General features: G+C 33.6%; 3 protein-coding genes across 12 annotated transcripts; 2 read left to right on the forward strand and 1 right to left on the reverse strand.

The window, feature by feature from the left end:
* The first annotated feature begins 150 nt into the window (after positions 1-150).
* Positions 151-6,297, forward strand: LOC145972818 (uncharacterized). Of its 3 annotated transcripts, none has more exons than XM_083101808.1 (5): positions 151-291; positions 641-811; positions 2,840-2,877; positions 3,372-3,620; positions 5,226-6,297. In XM_083101808.1, exons 2-5 carry the CDS (start codon positions 808-810, stop codon positions 5,331-5,333), a joined length of 399 nt encoding a protein of 132 aa, XP_082957934.1. In that variant the 5' UTR covers positions 151-291; positions 641-807; the 3' UTR covers positions 5,334-6,297. The 3 variants fall into 3 exon arrangements, with proteins under 3 accessions (XP_082957934.1, XP_082957941.1, XP_082957949.1); XM_083101815.1 differs by lacking the exon at positions 5,226-6,297 and adding an exon at positions 4,029-4,960; XM_083101823.1 differs by lacking the exons at positions 151-291; positions 641-811; positions 2,840-2,877 and adding an exon at positions 2,887-3,156.
* LOC145972691 (uncharacterized) lies at positions 3,775-21,904 on the reverse strand. Of its 5 annotated transcripts, none has more exons than XM_083101483.1 (13): positions 21,727-21,904; positions 17,704-18,164; positions 17,303-17,513; positions 12,950-13,071; positions 12,721-12,860; positions 12,494-12,623; positions 12,213-12,350; positions 11,966-12,142; positions 10,164-11,495; positions 9,948-10,099; positions 9,162-9,544; positions 8,795-9,064; positions 3,775-8,401 (listed from the first exon to the last, which is right to left on the reverse strand). In XM_083101483.1, the coding sequence occupies exons 3-13, from the start codon at positions 17,307-17,309 to the stop codon at positions 7,137-7,139; spliced, it is 4,116 nt and encodes a 1,371-aa protein (XP_082957609.1). In that variant the 5' UTR covers positions 17,310-17,513; positions 17,704-18,164; positions 21,727-21,904; the 3' UTR covers positions 3,775-7,136. The 5 variants fall into 5 exon arrangements, with proteins under 5 accessions (XP_082957609.1, XP_082957616.1, XP_082957601.1 ...); XM_083101490.1 differs by lacking the exon at positions 21,727-21,904 and having other exon boundaries at positions 17,704-17,873; positions 17,952-18,135; XM_083101475.1 differs by lacking the exon at positions 17,704-18,164.
* On the forward strand, positions 13,808-21,097 carry LOC145972712 (pickpocket protein 28). Of its 4 annotated transcripts, none has more exons than XM_083101536.1 (13): positions 13,808-13,954; positions 16,100-16,529; positions 16,791-16,906; positions 16,975-17,100; positions 17,361-17,564; positions 17,707-17,824; positions 17,977-18,125; positions 18,271-18,472; positions 19,186-19,456; positions 19,840-19,969; positions 20,059-20,184; positions 20,622-20,713; positions 20,793-21,097. In XM_083101536.1, the coding sequence occupies exons 2-13, from the start codon at positions 16,212-16,214 to the stop codon at positions 20,978-20,980; spliced, it is 2,040 nt and encodes a 679-aa protein (XP_082957662.1). In that variant the 5' UTR covers positions 13,808-13,954; positions 16,100-16,211; the 3' UTR covers positions 20,981-21,097. The 4 variants fall into 4 exon arrangements, with proteins under 4 accessions (XP_082957662.1, XP_082957689.1, XP_082957670.1 ...); XM_083101563.1 differs by having other exon boundaries at positions 13,809-13,954; positions 19,852-19,969; XM_083101544.1 differs by lacking the exon at positions 13,808-13,954 and adding an exon at positions 15,446-15,922.
* Positions 21,905-22,074: the final 170 nt, after the last annotated feature.

A 22,074-nucleotide genomic window follows, 5' to 3' on the forward strand; every position in this document is an offset into this window, starting at 1 on the left:
AGTTTTGTGAATCTATGTATTTATGAATATTATGTGTGTAATTACAATTTTATTCGAGAAAACCGTTAAATGTATGCATACAGTACATTTGCAGATCGGTTTCTGCAATGTATACCGCCTTCATCCATTTAACTCTTCAATTATTTCATCGACTCGAATTCGCGAAGATGACGCTTGGCGATTCATCCTACATCTATAAAAGGAAAGACATTGTCAATTGCTTATGAAACGCGCAATTTCTTGTCGACGACTCTCATATTTGAAATACTCTGTACTCAGCGACGGATTAAGGTATTTTAAAACCCTAAGCGCAATATGATGATATATAATCACCACATTCATATATTTTTATTTCATAAGATAAAAAGTCATCAAAATAATATGTACATCTTAATTAAATTCTTACTAATGATGATCTTATTGAAACTAAAATCAAACTATTTATTCGAGCGTTACTTTGTATGTCAATAAATATACGTTTAATAATAAAAATAAGTATTTTAAACCTTAAATTTGATTATATTGCAATTATATATTCTAAGCTTAATTAAAATATATATTAAATATTTATATTTTTTACTTATTAATAATTAATACATATTAATAATTTCATACTAATAATTAAATCCGTTTTACCAAGGCTCCCTCCTTTTTATATACAAGGCCCCGGATGTGGGTCCATAGCGTGCTGCTTAACAAACGGTCCCCGAGTCAAGAGCGGGGAGGACGCGGCGATTCAGTCGACGAGAAGACGCTGAGTCGTGAGGATCAACAGGTGCGAACGAACGTCCGCTGCCGAAGAACAGCATGGGTAAGTCGAACGAGATCTGGCTGACTCAGCTGGCTTCTTTTCGACACCTACGCAATCCCTCACCTGACGAAAGCTAATTGAATATCGGATAACAGGACATTGCGACGCGCTGTGCTGAGATTTTTTGCTCGCCTGTTGCGATCTTAGATCCTCCCTCTCGAATCGCGTATTCACCATGTGTATCATCATTATGTAAATTTAAGCACGTTATATTCGAACCTTACACTCGAATTTTACAATGATTCTCGAATATTAGAAATATCTAAAGTATGTAAAGGAGCCAAAGAAACAATTCTAATGATCTTTCAAACATCTGATTATGGATTTTTTGGATATTTGTTTAATAAATTTTTCGATATATTATAAATATCAAAAAGAAATTATCTCGAGCGATGTTAACGATTTTCTCTTCTGGATATTAGGCTGTTAAAAAACTGTAAAATTATTCAAAGGATAAATGTTTATATATATATATATATATATATATATATATATATATATATTTTATATTGTACTTTATACTAAATAATCTAGTTTTCAGATGCTTTTTCATTTCTTGACGTTAATCTTTATCTTATTTTTATCTTTATTCATTATTTTCTAAACATGTGGAAAAGTCCATAGACAAGAAGAAATATGATAAACTAGAGATTTTTTATGGATAACTTAAAAAATATGCATGTCGAACAACGAAAATTATCTTAACGAAGACTTTTGCAAAATCAGATCAAGCCTAGAACATTTTGAAATATTAAAAAAATGAAGAAAAGAAAATAAGAATAAGGAAAAAGATAATGAGAATATACGTAATGTGCATCATAATGAGAATACACATAAAAAAAGTTTTGGCTAAATTAAATTTAAATTATTCAACTATTACAGACAGTCTATCTTATCTGTGGATGCTGCGTGAAATATCACGGATAAATCTCTCGCGGTGAAAATGTCACGTTCGAATGCATCCCGGTATAAGGTTGCAACATTATGCAATCATATACTTCAATTATCAACAACGACGCGCGATATTTCTTCTTCGAATAAATGCTCCTTGAAATAAACTATTTCTTTTTTTTATTTAAGTTTATTAGGTTTAGGAGAATAACGAGTCTGTATTTTTTCTGACCCGTAGATAGATTTATATTTCATATGTTCGGCGATGTATGACGCAAAGTTATTCCAATTTAATCAACTGCAACTGAACAGGACACCTTACATATGTATATGCATGCTATTGCGTAAATAACGGGGAAAGTCTCGAATCGCGATAATGTCGAAAAGTCGAGACGCTTCGATTAATTTTGGGTCAGCGTGAAATAAGAGAAACGCTTTCGTGACATTTCGGAGCTGACTCTGGCCGTTGGCCGTGAAAAAAAAATACGCGTGCAAATGCGCGATGCGAGAAGCTATGCTTGCGACGATAAACACTGACCTAGAATTGAAAAATGTGTGGAAACGCGCGTATATATTAATTGGCTTGCGAGAAAAAAAGTGTACATCACTTTTATCGAGACTCGTAATCGCAATTACATATATGCGACTAGAAGAGAAATTATCTAAATCTAGATCTCAATTAATGGACACCTGAAGATGATTGTAAATGAGAAGTTTTTTTCGCGAAAAGATGTAAGAGCATGTTTCAAAGATAAGCTGCTTAAATAATTAAGAAATTATATTAAAAAATTCTCATTTAATTATTTAAATAATTCGCTAATAAAAAAAAATATGAATAATTTAGAAATATAATTTAATGAGTACAAGAAAATAAAATCTCTAGAAATTGTATACTTCTCAATATTATGTTCTTTTATATGTTTTTATACGTCTTTTATGTTCTTATATATATTCAAAATATACATTCAATATACATATTCTTGTCTTTAATAATAGAATCACAAGGTTTTACTTGCGCAAGCTCCGATCGCTGCCGGATATTATTCCGGATCCTTTCTCTATTTTTTTTATTGGTGCACAATGTTGCGTAACTGATTTTTCCATGTTGACTCACCTTTTTACTTCGTTTTTTTACAGGGAACATTTACGTCTGCAGCCTGCTCGTCGTATTCGCAGTAAGTGGCCGGACTTTCATTCGTTGCGGGACACATGCACTCCTGAATGCATTTTTCTTATGCTTCGTGCTCCCGGAAGCCGATCGTTTTCTCCGCATACACACACATGTCATGAACGTGGGAATTTTCTGTGCAGAAAGCTGAGATGATTTATGACGTTGGATAGAGAATAGCGCGGTTAATTAATCAAAATTACGTATAAATAACGCTTGCTAATTCTCGAAATAGCGCGAGAAACTGGCTAGCATAAAATTGAAACAATCTTTCCCTTTTCGTTAGGTAATTTTGCGTTAAATATATAGATCAATCAGCAGTAAATGTAATTTTTAGTAAATGTAATGTTCTGCACTGTTTGCTGCAATGTTTCTTAAATTTATAACACTTTTAAATGTCATAATTTTCCAAATCAGACATCAAAAACATATCCTGTCAATCACGTGCGATATTAAAATTTTATAAAAAGGATTTTTACTTATATTTATTCATATATTTAGGCACTTCTCATCGCGGTGCAATGCGGCGACATAATGCGCAAGAGCATCGTCTTCGACAAAAATACTCCGGATGTGTTTTACTGTCCGCAACACAAGCCGATCGGCTTCGAGAAGATGCTGGTCAAGGCCAGACCACTCTCTAGGCTTTGCCAATTCGAGGGTCGCCCGATACCGGAGGATTACAAGAGTGACTGTTATAACGACGTGGATGAAACCGAGTACGCGTGCAAGGAAAAGTACAGAATTATGGTGAGTGAGTCAATTTATTTTCCCGCAAATCGCTATACGCAAAGATGCATCATTTATACAATTTATAAAGAAACTAGCAATGCAAATATTAGAGTGAGATAATGTAGAAAGATTATTCGAATCAGTTTACACAAGATATGTTAAAGAAGATAGTGCTCTTCCCCTGATAAAAATTTACAAATTGTCCAGTTTTTAATTAATTTTTTAATTTAATTTTTAATTAATCGCTTTAATATGGATAGAATAAGACGCTATAAAAGCTTGCATGCGGATTAAAATTAATTACATATTAATGAGAATTAATCTTACTTATTGTTAATTAAGAAAAAAAATAATTTGCTCGATCCATGCCATCATCGTAATAAATGTCGCGTGTAACAGATTGGTGTCGGATTTTTCTCATTACAGAAACGATTCAGTAATCCGGACGGGGATGCAAAAGCCATTGACAACGAATACATCGAGAAATAGAAAAACGGGAATGAGATGCTGCACGGCCGCGATCCACGCGCACGCAAATCATAAAACCCAAATCAAATCAAAGCCACATCATACTAATGCTCGGGGCTGCTGTATCGTCGAGAGAAAGAAGCTCGCAATTTGTATAGATAATACTTGCAATATAAAATAATACTGCACGGCGACGTAGATAACTCGTGGTTATTCGTAAATCGATTATCTATTTCTTCATATTATATAGTAATAATTATGTATTATTCTTATTACATATTTGTTATACATTATACATATGCTCTTAACGAGCGGTACCAAATTACTAGCGTATGAAATACTCATGATGAAGAAGTGGATAATAAAGAAATAATTAACACGAGCGAAATATATCGTAAAAATAGCGAAAATACTCTTTATAAATTTTTCTACAAACTTATTTTTAACATGAAGTATGATAATGAATATTAGAGTCGAGGCTCTTTTTCAAGCTTCCTTTGTAAGGGAAAATTAATTTTTATAACATTATTAATAAAACTAACCGCATAATATACAAGCTGGGTGATTGATCATTAACCCTTCGATGGAGCTTTAGAGAATATAGTTGTTTTTAAACACCTGAATTTAACTCAATTATATATTAATGAATCTATTATCAAATATCGCCAGCATTTACTCTGTAATATATAAGAAAAAAATGATTAATCATGAATATTATTGTAAAGGAATTGATCCTGACAATTGATAATCTATAAAGGAAAAAGAATGACAACAAAACATCGCGCGTTAATGAAAGATTTCAAAGTTGTGTAATTTTTTTCATAATCTCCAAAAAAATTGTTAATCGTTCCATATCAGTACATGAATATAAATAAAGTATTTACAAAATAGATATTATTCATTACATTATTTCATCATTTTCTATCACGATATCAAGGAAGGCAACGAAAGTCAAGAATACACGTGGTACGTAGTCCTTCAGAGGTGATCAATTATTTATCTGCATCTTTAAGATGCACGTACCACGATCTTAAAGATGCAGGTAAATTGATCACCTACATCGAGCGCGAAGGAAAATGTAAATTACAATCCCGGATCAATTATTTCCGCTAATACATATCGTTATGATTATCTAATGAACGGCCTTTGTTTTAGATGAGGCTTCATCCGCCGGGGAGTAACACGCCTTATAACGGGACACGCCTGTTCAAGTTCTTGGCCTTCGACAAAGATTTACCGTACGCGCGAAAGAATCAGGTGTAAAGGAGAGCGGTCGCGCCGCTTCAAGGACGACGATAAATTTATGTCAATGAATGCAGCAATTGAAAATGTTTGCGTCGGAACATTGTTACGTTATCAATTTTATATGTCGAGGATGCAAAAATATGTCTTGTTCCTAATCCAATTAACGAGAATTGCGTCCTAATTTCATAGAATTGATCGGGCCGGACCCGCTTGCTGAGCGCTTATATTTTTGTTATCACTTATTCCTGAGATACTCTTGTGTTAAACGATTTTAACAATTTTAAGAAGATTATTGGTAACTTTGACGACACGATACAAGAATATTTTTTGAGAATATTAGAACATTGAGACTGAAAATCTCTTTTTTTATCTATTTTTATAGACTCATCAATTTAGTGTGAGGATGTTATGTTGTTTAAAGAAGTTTATTATAGTTAAATTTATGAGTTTCTTTCCGTGAAAATACTTTAATTTTTATAAAATAATTTATTTTCAATTTTGTTTTTCTACTTTGAGCGATTTTTTATTTTTATCATGAAACTTATTTTATATAAAAATAAAAAAAGTTGTATATAGAAATACTTGGCACTCAAATTAGAAAACAAAATTGAAAATTAATTATTCATAATTATAAGCATATATCTATAGTTATAAGCAATATACGTATAAAATAATATTTATAACTCGGTAAAAGAAAGAACTATTGCGCTCTAGAAATTTTTGGATTTTGTTTTGTTACGAAGAAATAGCTAAAATACTTGTGGTGTTGCCAAAATTATCGGAATTGTATCATTTTAATAATAATAATGTTCCTATTCGCGACTTAGTTTGAAGACGCTTTTTTCCAAGCAATCAGATTATTTTCGTAACATAGTTAAAAGCATTTTGTTTATAACTTATAAAGAGTAATATATTTAAAGAGATATATCATTCATTATTGTACATTGTTTACTGCAATCAATAAACGAAATATGGTATCTAATATTCGATATTGTATTGTGACAATAATATATATATGTATATTTAGGACGATACTTAAAAAAAAATATTTTTCCAATTTAAACAAATTATACTAATTATATATATAGCACTATATATATATAATTTTAAATGTATGTATAAATTGAACATAAAAATTAAACAAAAGACTATATAGATATCTGGATTAAAATCTCTATAATTAACATCTTAATTTAAAATATTAATTTTTAATATGATATTAAATGTGCAAAGAACAACAGCCAATGATAATTCTTCAAATTCGATGTGTGTAATAGTAACTTGTTACTATTTGGATGAGTTTATTCTACGTGTAAAAATCAATTATTATTTACGTGCTGCAGAGTCATTTTTTCTAGGAAATATAGCGCATAATTAATTTATTCGCTGTACTTTTTGTAAAACTTTGAAAATTAACGTCTAAAGATATAATATTTTTCCAACTAACTATTTATCGTAAGATAGCATTACAGTCGGATACAAATTTTCCCGACACATATATATGTATTGTACACACAGCGCGAGAGAGAATAAAACTAAAAAACAATATTAAAATTGTACATCATGTAACAAAGAATATCTCATCTGTAGAAATTTATTTTATAAATCAGCATAAATATATTCGGAGAATATTCAAATCAGAATACTCTCTGGTTCGCAATCGCAATATGAAAAGTGTACTTGAAAAGCAAAGCTATCGATTCACACGTGTATCACATTTTACCTTCAATCACGAATTGAATCGGAAAACAGGACCGAGATATGTACGATACATATGTAGTCCAGGATGATCAGTAATTGCTATATATTATTACACATGTTTTACAAGATCAGTTTTCCTCCATTCGAAGCTCTGATTTGCGCTACCTGTTCTGGAGTAAGTATAAGCTTGCTGCCATTGGGTAATGCAAGGGCGTAGTGGCTTCCGGTCTCGTTCACGACTACCACTAATTGCGTATTGCCGTTCGTCGTTGGTGGTGGAGGTGTATTTTTTATCGGTGTAATGGATATACCACCTTGATTCATTCGTTGAATGATTTGAGGTGGGATGACGCCTTTCGCCGATGCGACAGTGATGTCCGAAGTGATTACAGGCTTTTGTTTAGACTGATTAACGTTTCTTTGAGTTTGCACCGATCTAGTCTCTTTCTCCGTGCTAGTTTTTTCAGTGATGATCATCTCTATCTCATCATCGCTGTCGCTAAGCACGATCAGAGACGTGGTCTTCTGGCCGCTGTTCTCCGTACCAGATGTTTGTGGTGCTTTTCGTCGCAGCTTGGATGTGCGTTGTTGAGAAACGTTGCCTCTCGTGGGTTTTGAGCTGGTGGCTCTTTGACAAGTATCTCTGACAGGTGCATTATTGCCTCTTATCGCCATACCGTTAGGATGTTGCGAGTTCTGTCGCGATGTCGTCGTATATCTATTGTTCTGATTGCATCTATTCTGCGGTTTCGATGGATTTTGCTGATTTGTTATTGATGCGACCATATATTCCTGAGGCTGCGTAGTCGTAGCTACCATGTAGGGTACGTAACTCACGCTGTTAACATATGGTTGAGTCGCTATCATCTGTGGGCCTTGCTGTGGAAAGACGGGCTGCTGTTGAGCGGCAGGTAGAAAATTTGTCTGTGGATTTTGCATCACGTAACTCGTCTGCGCACCTGGTTGCACATAATAGCTTTGAACCTGCGGCGACGCGATTCCCTGAACAATCACACTCTGTTGCATCATCGGAGTTCCTAGCGGGGACATGACATTCCCTCCCGCGGCAATTCCAGGATTCTGTTGCATCACGTAATAATAGTTCTGTTGTGGATTCGTGGGTCCATAGTTGTTTTGTTCATAATGATTTGAACCGGATTCATAGATTGGACCCTCATCTTTAATATCCAATTCCGAGTGCACACTCTTGACAGATTCGAGTTTGCAGACTGTGTTCGCGGAAGACACTGCTCGCTTAGGATCCTCTTTGTTTGTTGTGGACACGTCGATATTAGATCCACCAGAATGTCTACCTCGCGAATCACCTGTTTTTTCCGTAATGCTTTGCACCTTATGTTGGAACGATTTTAATCTTCGATTGGCAGCTGTGAAAAAATATAAATATTACAAGAGAATGAAAGATTATCAGATATTTTTAAATTTCTCTATTAATATATAATAATGACAATCTTTTTATAATAAAATAAATTAATAGTAATAAGTAATCAGCGCCATGGTGTAAGGGTTTGGGTACGTTCCTGAAAAACGCCCTTTAAACCCCTAGGGGAAATAAAGTATCTATCTAGTAATAAGTAATCTTCATTGTAAAAAAACAAATTCTTTATAAAAAATCTATAAATTTTGTAATAAAATAAATTAATAGTAATAAACTCCATCATAAGAAACAAATTCTATATAAAAAATCTATAAATAAATCTGTAAATAAATGGAAAAATAATATAAGACTGCCTAAATTTCCTCGAAGATTCGGTACTTACATGAACGTTTATTTTTCCTTTTGCGAGAGCCCGGTAGAATCCAATCTTGGTCTGAGTCCTCCTCTTCCGACTGACCGTCAGCGTGTCGGACTTTCGGAGCAGTGTGAGAAGCGGATGTATCGTCCTGTGCGCCGGGAGCCGCGTAGACTGCCTCAACATCGGTCCATTCCTCCAACTCGTCCTCCTCGCTCTCGTCGTCTGAATATAATTGTTCTGTGTACGAGGAAACTCCGCGCGTTCGTAGTACTCGTCGCGTCTGTTGTTCTGCATCTGAAAGGAGGATTCAAAGAATGTATTGCGTTGTTCTCGATACGATACAAAGAACATGCAAGATTGCGGACGGAAAATGTAATGACAAAAAAATTACCTTCGTCGTTCGACGGATTCTCGTTTTCTCCGTGTTGTTTGTGTTCCCGCTTTTCTCCTCCTTCCTCAATTTGGTTTCTTCTTGTCGGTGACGTCTCGACATCCGATTGTTTCTCGCTGTTTTCTTTCCGCTGTTCGTTGCCATTCGCTTCCCGACTTTCGCGGCGACTTTGCTCGGCGGAATTCTTGGTCGCGTTCTCACCTTCGGTTGATTGTCGCTGTTGCTGACCGTTTTGGGTGCCAAGTGAGGATAGGGTAAGTTGCGGTAACGTTTGTAACGTTGCATCTCCGGGAACTGACAGTGGATCCCTGCCCTGCGATCCAAGAACCCACCAATTAGAGCTGAGACCACCCTCACTGGATGAGTCCTGATCCTCCACATTGCTACAACACACCATCAGCTTGTCTGCCATATATGCTTGACAAAGGCATTAATATTACTGGAAGAAGTGTGCGGACAGCGACCACATAGTATCACACATGGATTGTAGCAATTTCAAGAGGCGTCAGGTAGTTTGAGAATTCTCCAGATAATGAAAATTAAATTACAAAGATATGAAAGCTATATATAGGAAAAAGATACATGCGACATTATTAATTGAAGAGAAGAAACATTGCAGATGTGCGTTAATGAAACTAAATGAGATGTAGTGAGACAATATTTTCTAATATTTTTCTGTTGTATATTTTTAAAATTGTCTTAATGTGTGACAATGGATGAGATTTTGAAAAATGATGTCCGATTATCTCGCGCATTAAGATATGAAAGTTGTGTTACTATACATACCCTTCCTTAAAATTAGACCATTCCCTTTGAAGTTTTGCCCTTGCTTTTCGCATTGTGTCTTTCAAAGCTGCCTCCATTGGTTCCAAGAAATTTAATAACTCATTTAATTTCACTACCAATGTCACTTCACACAGAGGAGTTACTTCTTCTATCTGTAAATGCCAGTTCTTTAGCAAATAAGACGTGAAATGTTATAAATGAAAATATCAAACTTACTTCATCATTGCTTTCTAAATTATTGCTTGAAAAACTGCTAATGAGATCCCTTAAGTCTTCCACAGTGTCGACTACTAGTTGAAATTCAGAAACACTTAGATCAGATAACATGTTGTCGAAATGTTTCTTATACTCATCAGTTTCTGGATCCTTAGATTTTCTTAAATTATAACCAGTATTGGAATTGTTTGTGTAATCATCCAGATCATATTCGACATCTTCTAACTCGCTTGCAGAGAAATTTTTTTCATCTACTTTATCCATTTTATCATCCACCTCCAATTTCACCTTTTTCTTTATTTCATTTTTTTCCACTTTAATTTTGTCTTCTTTAATATACTGTCCTGCTTTATTTCGAGATCGTAGTCGTATCCTATTTCTTAAAGTTCTTCTTTCAATCGAATCATTCGATCTTATTTTTGTTGATGAAACTTTTTTGTCTAAATGGAAGTCACATTTAGTCACTTCTTCACTTAATGATACACTATCGATGGAAGGAGATGCGCAGAGTGAATCATTAAAAATATTGCTAACATTACTACCACTGGTCTTTGTTTCACTCAACTTCTCGTCATCCGATTTGGACGTCAATATTGAAATATCACTTACATTATCACTGGCAGAAACACTTTTGGCATATACACTCTCAGGTAACTTAGAATTCTCGGCACTAATTATGTCGTTCAGTTTCTCATCGTCCGTTTTTGAGCTATTGGACAAATTATCGCTCGATCTCTCATTCTCATCTCTTTCAACGGTTAAAGTTTCGCAAGAATCTATTGTATTTTTATACGCTTTCATAAGATTTCCTTGCGGTGATAATTCGTTACTATTGCTCCCATGTTCATTCATTCTCCTTTCTTCATCAATTTCCGACTTTAGGTCATCTAACATTTCATTAATTATCCCTATACCGGAATTATCATTTTGAATGTTGATAAAACCTTTGAACATCGACGACGATTCATTGTCGACAGACTTATCACTAGAAGCATTGGTATCGTAGCCACTGGATTTTGCATTTGATAGAGTACTTTCCTCGGACATTTTCGATAAACTCCTACGTTTTCTACTTATGGCATTCAAATTTATGTTATTATTATTAGTACACGTGCTCGTATTACTCAAATTCGTATCCTCGCTGATAAACGAATCCGCGGTGCTATTGTTGTTGCCCTTGTAATCATTCAAGTCCTTATTGTTAATATTACTGTGTCTAGTTGATCTGCGACACGCTGAGTTATTGTGAGACTGCAATTTTTTTTGTTTATATCTACTCAATTTCGCATCGATTAACTTGCCCGTTTCCGTTTCTTCCTTTGTTTTAACAGGCTGTAACATATACAATTCATAAAATAATTTATAAAATTGATATATTTATAATAAATATACACACACAGTCTATATGAAATATTATATTTTATATAATATCTCTCCATTAGAAAGAGATACGAGTGTTCATTATAATGAATATCGTGATTTCCAAAAACAAAATTCTTAATAGCGTTCTATGGCGTGAATAACCAAGTACTATTCATTATACTGTGGACATTGGTGCTGCAATCTAAAATAAAAGAAATAAACTTTCTTTCGAAATTTTGAAGAATGTGATAAAAATAATTTTTAATAAATAAATGGACATTTATATATTATTTAATAATAATAATAATTAGATAATAATAATTATTATCTATTGTAGATAAAATTGTACAAAAAAATCGCAGCACAATGTGATTTTATTATTTTATTAAAAAATTTTAAATTTTAATAATTTAACAAAAGTTAGCGCATCAGAAAGATACCTTGACAGTCGACAAAATTTTATTGTTCAGACAATGCCTGTAAATTCTGAGATCGTTTGGGATGAATTGTGGAAAGTAAATGTATCTCGTTCCATAGCGATCGACTCCTAAAAGTGTTTCAAACTGATCCTCCCATGGTTGTTTTGCTATATCTTCCTGAACTGTTTTTCTAGTATGCTATAAAAATTAGGAGTATTTAATTTAATAGATTTTTTATTTTCCTTTTCTGAGATTATCACGGACTTACCATGATTGTATCACAGACGGTTTTCAGCAGCCAGACTCTCTGCTTGAAGCTTAGATCTTCAAAGTGTTTCCCATCGAGTAACGAAGCATTAGGGAAGACCTTCCAGAATTCTGGTTCGACGCCAATGGTTTCTAGAACCTAAAAATCTTTGTTCACATCTCCGGTCACTGTGATGTATATTATATATATGTATGTGTTTTCAAAATGCTATGAATATACTCGATATAAAGCTATAGAGAAGGAATTATCGATCCGCAACAGGGATTTACGAAAATACGTACTTTGGTCGCATCTTTGTGTTTTGCATGATAAACTTTGAACCAGCTCGCCATCTTATGCGTAAGAATGTTGGTCCAAAATTCATATGGCATCGGTGGCACCTTGCGCAGCTTTGCTTTGGTAATTGGGGAACTACAATTAAAAAAATATCGTTTGTTTAATATAATCTCTTTTTCATCTTCTTACATATCATATTGTATAAATCTCGAATTTAATTTAATACAATAACCTTAACAAACACGTCATGATGTTTGCTAATTGCTTCGAGGCTCTCGGTATCAACAGCATCCTCTCCATTTCGTATATAGAGAATTGAGGTATATTGAGAGATTCTCTTGTAAGATGAAGAAAGTGAAAAATTTGTGGTATCTAAAAGAATATTGTGAGAGATGAAGCTTTTTTCATACGACCCAATGAAATTCACTGATGAATATATTTTGAATTATAATCTCAATTACCTCCCACATTGTTTTCATCTCCTCCTTCATCTCGTCGGAGAAAAAATTGTCCTGCTCCCCATCGTTTATTTTTTGCTCTTCCTCCTCGGTTTTTCGTTTTTTGTTTCTGCGTGACATTTTGCCTATAATAAAAACAATACAATTAATAAAAAAATACACACAAATTGACTAATCATGATTTATGCATCAACTTTATCTTGTTATTCCACTTTATAAATTAGAAAAAATACATTGATAAAAAGTGAAATGTTATTAAATATCATAATTCATTGTTATCGAAATATCATAAATATCACACGCGAGGGATTCTATGTTATTAATTGAGTTGATAGAATCACGTGTGTATTTAAAAAGAACATCTCTCGTCACTTGCGCATAATCATTATCGTCGTTTATGACACTGTCAGGGCAAAACAAACGACGCGGTGACCTAGTATCGTCGTTGTACAAAGACAATGTTATCTCGAAAGAATTCGACCTTGCCATTCTCATGAAGTTTCCCTATGTATGCAATGTGTTGCTCACTATCTGCATAATCTCGTTAAATAGCAAATTCTCTTATAAAACTCGCATAATTAAGATGAATTATTTAGTAATTTTCTTCGTAGAAAACATTGCTCATTTATCATTGAGCTACATGAATAAAACATTAATTAATCCCTCACGAATACTCGATTCGCGCATATCTTGTTATCACCAAATCAATTTTGACCAATCAAAACGTGACGATAAATTGCTGATTGACCCAAAATTCATCAGACAAATTGTTTTCGCTACTTAACGCCAATAATTTTGATATAAATGTTATCGTTGCCATCGTCATCCTGTGAACTTGGAGGGGGACGTATTTTGTTCAAGGTACCATCAGCCGGACAAGCGCCCAGTCGCGACTCGTGCCGTTGAACATCGATAAGGATAACACGAATGTTTGTCTTGTAATTACGTTTAGACGATCCATTAGAGAGACACAGTCACGAAACATTTCCACCCGACAAACGCAGACAAGTTTGTGATCATTTTACAATTCGTCTTATTATATACATAAATGTCGAAACTCATGTCGAAACTATTTTAAAGTGGCTTTTCATTATGCTATTGCTGTCATTGTATCTTACACCAATATTATCGCGTTTATAATAACAATAACAAAGTCTAATTAGATGCCTCTGGATTTTAAAAATAATAATGGCAGTCGAATATAGCGTTTTGCATTACGTTGTAAAATAAACTAATTCATGTTTATTACGCACTTGGGAATTCGTGTATGATTGTCGTACACAAACATGACAAAAGATATTTAAAATATTCTCTAAAAATTAAAAAAATCACGTATAATAATAAAATAAAATATCTCAATTTAATAATATATATTTGAGGACAGTGTAAGTAAAAAAATTCAGTTGCAAAAAAATTCTACGTATGACAAAATGACGTAGGATAGGCTTATTCACGGACGCTTTTATTAAATGATATCATCTTTGTTTAAGGATAGTAATCGCACACGAAGTAAAGAGAGCGTCCTATCCCGTCGTTAAACATCACATCGTTAAAACGCATAACAATTCATAATCACGCGACATATGCGCTTTTATATACTTGCATCGATCTATCCTGCTTTGCATCAGTGATATATGCATCCGATGCGATCGATAACGGCATAATGGCAATAATAAATTGCCATGTATTTTACACGTGCACGTTTTTTAACGCAAAAAAAAAGATATACATCGTTACAGCAACATTATGTTTTTTTACATTTACATTGATTACTTTTCGAATACAAAAAAGGTGCCGAAATAAGGGGAACAGCTGGTTTCGCGTGATCGTTTAATATTAATAGAAATCAGAATGACCATAATAATATCCATTACTTGATATTTATTTGATTAATATTTGATTTCTCCGCACATTATTTTTTATTTTATTTATGCACAGTAGATTCGCGTGGCCATAACATTGAAAACGATTCGAGAAATGCAGTTCTAAAGTATATAGAATTATCATAAATATATTCTTCGATTATACTGAGAAAAAGCGTCACTTTTACGTTTTATTTTTAAATACTATATATGCTATTCCAGACATGAAAAAAGTAGATATTTATAAGTAGATTTAAGATAAGTCTCGTATGTCGCTTCTCTATCATTTTAGGCTAATATAATTGTACTTTAAAGTGACGTTTGTAAGTTTTTTCTCACGTCAATAAAAACTGCCGGAGATAACGTTAAACGGCTAATTAAGAAAGGAACAGTATCGAGATATATCACGAGAAAAACAGTTCTTTAAGAATCGCTAAAGTTGATACTAAATTTTGAAATTAAAATTCAAGAATCAATTCAAGAGACGAATGATGATTTTATCAAGAAATCTTTTTTAAGAAAAACAAATACATCAAGGAATATTCCATTAAAATTAAGGCTAAAAGCTAAATAAAAAAACTATGACATTTTTCATTTAGTTTAAGATCGTGTCGCATACTGTCTTTTTATAGCGTTGAATATTGTTTACCTCCGGAAGATTATGGACGCGCACACGCATAACGTAAAAGCTTGCGATACTAGTATCCTATCGTTAAAGTTGGGAGGATGCTCGACTGCTATTGTTACACTTCAGTCAATTGTCAGCCGTCTTAGGGGGTGGTTTGAAAAAGCGTCGCGACAGGATCGAAAGAGCTTTTCTCTTCTTATAAAATTGAGCGACAGTATTATCTGACAGAATTCAAAAACTGTGATTCTTTTTGAATCGTACGATGAAAAGTTAAAATATATGATAAATCCGAGAAAAAATTTAAAAAATCGAGAGAAACAATTATATATTTCACAAAGAAATATTCTTATTTATTATATTAGACCTTCCTATTGGATAAGCTTCTTGAATAATAGCGCGATAAGAGATAATCAACTCGTGCTCTCTAAAAGTGAATCAGTGTATTATCACTGTAATCAGTGCTGTACTTATAACTGTTTGTAATCAGTGAGTATTTACTGTTTTTCAGTGAAAGTAGTTTCTACTACTTTCACTAGAGTGAATCAGTGTATTATCACTGAAAAACAGTAAATACTCACTGATTACAGTGATAATACACTGATTTACTTTTAGAGAGTGTATCGAAAAAGAAATGCGAATATAAGCAACCGATATTTTGTTTAGAACACCCTAAAATAAAGCAGTCAAAAAAGTAAAATCGTCCCTTGATGAGAGAATGAATTTGTCGAAGAATGAAATATGATCACAATGAGGTAAAGGAAAGCATGTCTGTGAAATGAAGAATTCATCATCGGGATTAGAAAAGACCAAGTCGATTTTTAATCCATGGAACGATGCGCGTATTTTAACGCACGTCGCTTCAAATAGAACGCCTGATTTCGCTCATCTAAGGACATTTGATCCGCATGTAATGCCGAGACAATCCTCCAATCGTAATTCGTCGGATGTCAAAATCGAGAATAATTATTACAATACCGCTGACAGACCGCCAGATTACCTGAAAACTAACAATACTATCAACACTGTGCACCTGCAGAATCCTTACAGACCGCCCCAACGATTAGAGGGATTTCCGGCTCGTGATCATTCCAAGGTAGGATTAAGAAAATCTGAAAAATCTTTCAAATTTTTTTACGATAATAATAGACCGTTGTCAATTAAAATAATATTACAATCGCTTTTTTATTATTCGAAATTGTATTTGTGTAAAAAATAATTTAGTGAATAAATAAAATATATTCAAATATATAATTAATATATTTTATTCATTCGCAATAAATTATTTGATTAATACACACATGAAATATAAGATCTGAGTAATGAACAGGAATGAACAAAGCGTTTTCATATTCAGAATATGTACCGATCGCAAGATTTCACCCTAAGATCGAGGTATCACAACAACTTACTCACGACTAAAGAATCAATTCCAAATAGAAGCAATGATCAGGAAAACGAAAAAGTCAAAAGGTAAGAGGGCAAATTTCTTGAAACCAAACCCCCGCTATATTTTTCTAATTTTTCATGGCTCTTGTTAGATTGTCGAAGAAAAAGAAGCCTCAACTATTCACCGAACTCAATGAACTTACTAAGCAATATTGCATGAACAGCACCCTTCACGGTTTGCGTTACATTGGTAACTCGGGATTGTCAATCATAGAAAGGTAAAATTCGTATAGAAAAATTTAAAAAAATATACAGTATGATGTATTGATATCTTGACAATTAACCCTTAAAAATCGAGTTAAGAATTTCGCAAAGGGAGTAAAATTTGAAACAGCTTTCCAGTAATTGAGCCGAGAAACAATTTTCAACATAGTATTATATCGAAATTATATATGTCATTAATTATATGAAATTACTTACTATACATGAAATTCTAAGACTGAAGAATGTTCTAGCATATTGAACGCATTTTTTGTAGAATATTTTGGATAATCTCGTTCACCACTGCGTTGGGAATGGCTACATATTATATCTATTATCTCTATCAAAAGTGGAACGGATCGCCCATCATTATTTCTTTAAGTCCCGAGCCGGTTTCTCTCAATGAATTCCCTTTTCCTTCCATAACAATCTGCAATATGAACAATGTCAAAAAAACTGAAGCAATACGGATCCAGCGCGGGTAAAACATTAACTCATTATCAATAATTATTATTATTGATATATAATTAATATAATCATATACATACAACAATTATTATTATAAATAACTATTATCGGAATTAATCAGTGCGAGCAATCGCTTTTGCGATCTTTATTACCAGGTCTGACGATTTGGATAAAATATTGATAGAAGATTTCTGCAATTCGGAACCAAGCAACGTGACTTATGATCAGAATCAGGCTATAGACTGGAACAGGATGCTGCGGTTTATGATCAATGCACGTAGCATAATATAATTTCCTACAGGGAATGTTAAAGTTAGACCTACTAAGAAAATTAAGATGATTAAAATTTATTGATGATTGAAATTATGTCAATAATTGAGAATATTTTATCTCAGTTTACTTTCATTCTTCTTTATTTTAATCAGGTATCTCAGCCATGCACGGACATGTTGTACTATTGCCTTTGGCACGGGAATCAGACCGATTGCGAGAGGATTTTTAATCCTACGATGACCGATGAGGGTATTTGTTGCAATTTCAACTCAGTGACCAGGAAACATCTCTTTTATAATCCGTGAGTGAGGCCCGATTACATCAAACTTGCGTAAATGCGCTATGCAATTTTGACATATACAAATGGAAAATATTGTGTGCGAGTTTAGTTTCTAATCGCTGCAAAAAGAAGCAAATTTTCGATTCGGGAATGGTATATATTTTAGACACGACTGGCCCGATTTGAATATAACATATCCATCCAGCAGCGTCGATTGGAATGCTGAAAAGGGATATGACGCGAGTATGCCAGCGGATGTTATACCGTGGAGGCCATATGGTTCTGGACTGTTTTACGGTTTGACTTTAGTCCTTGACGTGGAAGCAAGTGAATATTATTGTTCGTCAACCGCTGGTATGGGCTTTAAGGTATTGCGCTGCAAAAACCCTCTCTCTGTTATTTTACTCTTTATTTCGCCAGCGAAAATTTCGAAAATTCATATTAAAAATTCTTATTAATTCATTCATGAAAGAAACTCCTTATTCATTAATTATTTTATAATTTTACACAGAAAAAAATAAGTGTCAAATCAAAACTTATATACTTAAACTAACGCGTTCATTGTTTCATATATATGCAACAATTTATAATCTTCTTAGAAGAATTTAATAATTTTAAATTTCAATAATATTATAGTCTTATTTTAATATTGTAATTGTCAGCTCAAGAATATATAATTATTTAATTCCAAAATTAAATCTTAAATCATAAGAATATATTTTTCTTGATTGAAGTATATAAAATGGCTTAATTCCAGTAAGCAATTATCCAAGCAATTATATTTTTCTTTAATTAACACAATATAATCTCATTTCAAGATTTCCATGTTAAAACTAAATATATTTTCAAAACAAGAATGTCCTTTTTTTCTGTATATATTTACATTTATTAATTATTATTTTTCTAGATGATAATTAATAATTAATAAACGTAAATATAAAATTATAAAATAACTAATGAATAAAAAGTGTCTTTTGTGAATAATGATATTCGCAAATTCATGAATTATTTTCTCAGGCACCGATTGATCCTCGAGTCAAATCTACAATAATGATCCTAAAAGATACGGTCGATTTTACAGATGCTGCTCCATAATCCCGTGGAGACGCCGAAAATCGCCGATTTCTCGTTCTCGATCACGCCGGGTGAGGAGACCCGAGTGATCATAAGACCACGGATATCGACTGCTAATCCGTCGATAATCTCTATCCCGCAAAAGAAGCGGAAGTGCTTCTTTACGACCGAAAGAAAATTACGTTACTATCGAACATACACGCAGAGGAATTGCATTCTGGAGTGCGAGGCGAATTTTACGCAGAAAATCTGCGATTGCGTGCAGTATTACATGCCAAGTAATTATCACGTTGATTACATAATATCTTGATAATGTATTGTCAAATAATATTATTTCTGTGTGATAAAATATTATTATTAAAATATTACTGTTATAAATTATTATAAAATTATATTAAAAAATTATTAAATATTATTATATAATTTATAATATTAAAATATTATTATTATTATATCTCAACCAAGTAATCAAATATTCTTTGAAATCTTACTTATGCAGGAATTTAAACATACTGTTGAAACTATTATCATACATATGTTAATATTATGAATTAAAAATTGAAGAAAGTGAACGATCAATTGTTTTCAAAATTGTTTCATACTGTACTTTCTATATTGTACTTTCTACACTTCCCTATACTAGCATTTTTTGTATTAATAGTGTTGTTTACAGAATCAGCGAAAACACCGATCTGCGGTAAGAAAGATGAACTATGTGCTAAACGTGCCAGACGAGCTATGGAAATTAAGCTCTATGACGAGGATCTGAATCCGATAAACCTTACGGAAGTGTGGGTTCTACTCGAAATTGTATATTTTTCTAGCGAGACAGAAAAATCGCGCGATTGCTCTCACGAGTTTTCATGTATTTATTTTACAGACCGAGCTGCAACTGCTGGCCAGGCTGCTTCGAGATCAATTATAGAATAGAGCTTTCGCAGAATAAATTATCGTCGACCTTCGACATCGACAAACGATACGTGAAGAAGAATTTACATTATTTCACGTAATTATTTGATTTCACGCAAAACGTATCGCAAAAAACGGTACTCGTTAATGTGAATAAAAGAGTGCAACAGGTCTTTTACAAGATATCCCGGAAATCTTTATAAAGAGATTCTCCTTATTTTTTACGAAAAACTTCCACATTAGAACTTAAATACAAACTTCATTTTGATTATGGAGGAAATTTGTAAGCAATTATATATCTCTCCTATGTTTTCTTTGACAAAAAGTTGAGTGACAGAAGTCATTAAGATAAAATCGGGTTTCTTTTTTTTATATTGGACACCTTGTATATGCGCCTGTATATATATTATTCCCGCGGCACGCTCTTATCACAAATCATACACTTAAAGGCGCTCTTGTTGTAAACACGTAATTTTCACACATATGATACATTTTTTGTACATTTCATTTTAATCCCTAAAATTATTTACGTAGGGAAAATGCGGCGGTAGTTCACCTATTCTTCGTAGACTCTCAATTCACGAAATACGTAAAAAATGAGCTCTACGGATTCACCGAATTTCTGTGTAAGTATCCGATTTCGAAACCGATTTATCAATTATAAAGTTTTATTAATTAATAATTAATCTCGGGCATAATTTGCAGCAAGTACGGGCGGCTTGCTCGGTCTCTTTTTGGGCTTCAGTTTTCTGTCATTCATGGAGATTGTGTACTTTGCAACCATGCGACTGTGGTGTCGTTTACACAATCGTCGGGAATCGCAGAGACCCATCACGCTCCAGATACACCCGTTAGATGATAGGAGGAAAGTGATTTATCCATTCGCGAACTGAAGTACGTTTTTTTCCGATGCAAATGCAATGTAAATAATGATTTGACGTATTATGAAGTGTATTATATATCGAAAAATGCACCGGGTGTGTATGTTTTCAATAAATTAGAAATATTTATTTTCCGACTTTTCACAGAAAAACACTCGACTGTGAAAAGAAAATATTTAGAATTAATATAATTGCATGAAAATGAGTTAATTATCGTGCTTGTAAATAAATAATTAACGGATTAAAAACGACCCCGGGAATTGAAAGAATTTGCGGAATATATTCGTCTCGAGGTCCTCGAAAACTAAGAGAAGGAAAGACTCGTTACTTCGGCAATTGAATAAACAAATTAACATCTTCCTTCGTGCGCGCGCGTACTTGTGGGTTCCCTTAATATGTATCACTAATGCATAAATTAGGAACATTGCCATAACAATATCGAGCCGAATTAGCCTTCAAGGTTTCGAGACAAATCGCACCTTACCGATGACACATTTCCGCATTTTTTTCCATTATACCACGGAAATCGGAGCTCACTGGAAATTGTATCGGTGTCAGTCGAATCGGTTTCGTCGACGAGGAAGCCGGACTCCTGGGATCAAATCACACTCGCGACTTCGACTGTCATTCGCAGATCGGGCAACTCTTTAAAACACACGATCCGTATATAAAGCGTCGAGAGAGAAAAGGGATGGGGGAGGAGACCGGGCTTCTTCGTCGTGGCGAAATTTTTGCTTCGCGTTACTTCGTAATTATACCTTTGAATTTCCAGATCCGTTCGGCCAGATGCGATTTTCAACGATGATCGGATAACGTCGCGATCAACATCGCGTCACGTCGCAAAATCCAAGTATTCCTCAAAAAACAGCGTGGAAATCTCTCGTCGAGGCTATCCTGGCACTCGCGACGCCATGACAGCTGCGACGATTAGAGTCACGTACTCACGCGCGCGACGTGATCGGAGCCGATCAGCTGATATCACGGATAGAGATTTACATGTAATTTAATTGTTTTTATTATCGCGAAAAAATAAAGATTAAAAATTATCGAAATGAGCTATCGCAAGTAGTTAGGTATAGTTGACACAGATATTATTGCGTAGAATT

Source organism: Camponotus vicinus, unplaced genomic scaffold (genome assembly GCF_025532165.1).
Source record: "Camponotus vicinus isolate PSW18456_S1 unplaced genomic scaffold, iyCamVici1.0 SCAF_1, whole genome shotgun sequence".
Taxonomy (NCBI): domain Eukaryota; kingdom Metazoa; phylum Arthropoda; class Insecta; order Hymenoptera; family Formicidae; genus Camponotus; species Camponotus vicinus.

Excerpts from the sequence above, each read along its gene's own strand:
- LOC145972818 (XM_083101808.1), top strand. Across the intron at positions 2,878-3,371 it reads GCCTGCTCGTCGTATTCGCA|GCACTTCTCATCGCGGTGCA; the intron begins GTAAGTGGCCGG and ends TCATATATTTAG. Across the intron at positions 3,621-5,225 it reads AGGAAAAGTACAGAATTATG|ATGAGGCTTCATCCGCCGGG; the intron begins GTGAGTGAGTCA and ends CCTTTGTTTTAG.
- LOC145972712 (XM_083101536.1), top strand. The coding sequence starts at position 16,212 with ATGAAGAATTCATCATCGGGATTAGAAAAGACCAAGTCGATTTTTAAT. Across the intron at positions 17,101-17,360 it reads GGATTGTCAATCATAGAAAG|AATATTTTGGATAATCTCGT; the intron begins GTAAAATTCGTA and ends CATTTTTTGTAG. Across the intron at positions 18,473-19,185 it reads CCGCTGGTATGGGCTTTAAG|ATGCTGCTCCATAATCCCGT; the intron begins GTATTGCGCTGC and ends TCGATTTTACAG.
- LOC145972691 (XM_083101475.1), bottom strand. Across the intron at positions 12,624-12,720 it reads ATCATGACGTGTTTGTTAAG|TTCCCCAATTACCAAAGCAA; the intron begins GTTATTGTATTA and ends TTTTAATTGTAG. Across the intron at positions 9,545-9,947 it reads TGGTCTAATTTTAAGGAAGG|CAATGTGGAGGATCAGGACT; the intron begins GTATGTATAGTA and ends GGTGTGTTGTAG.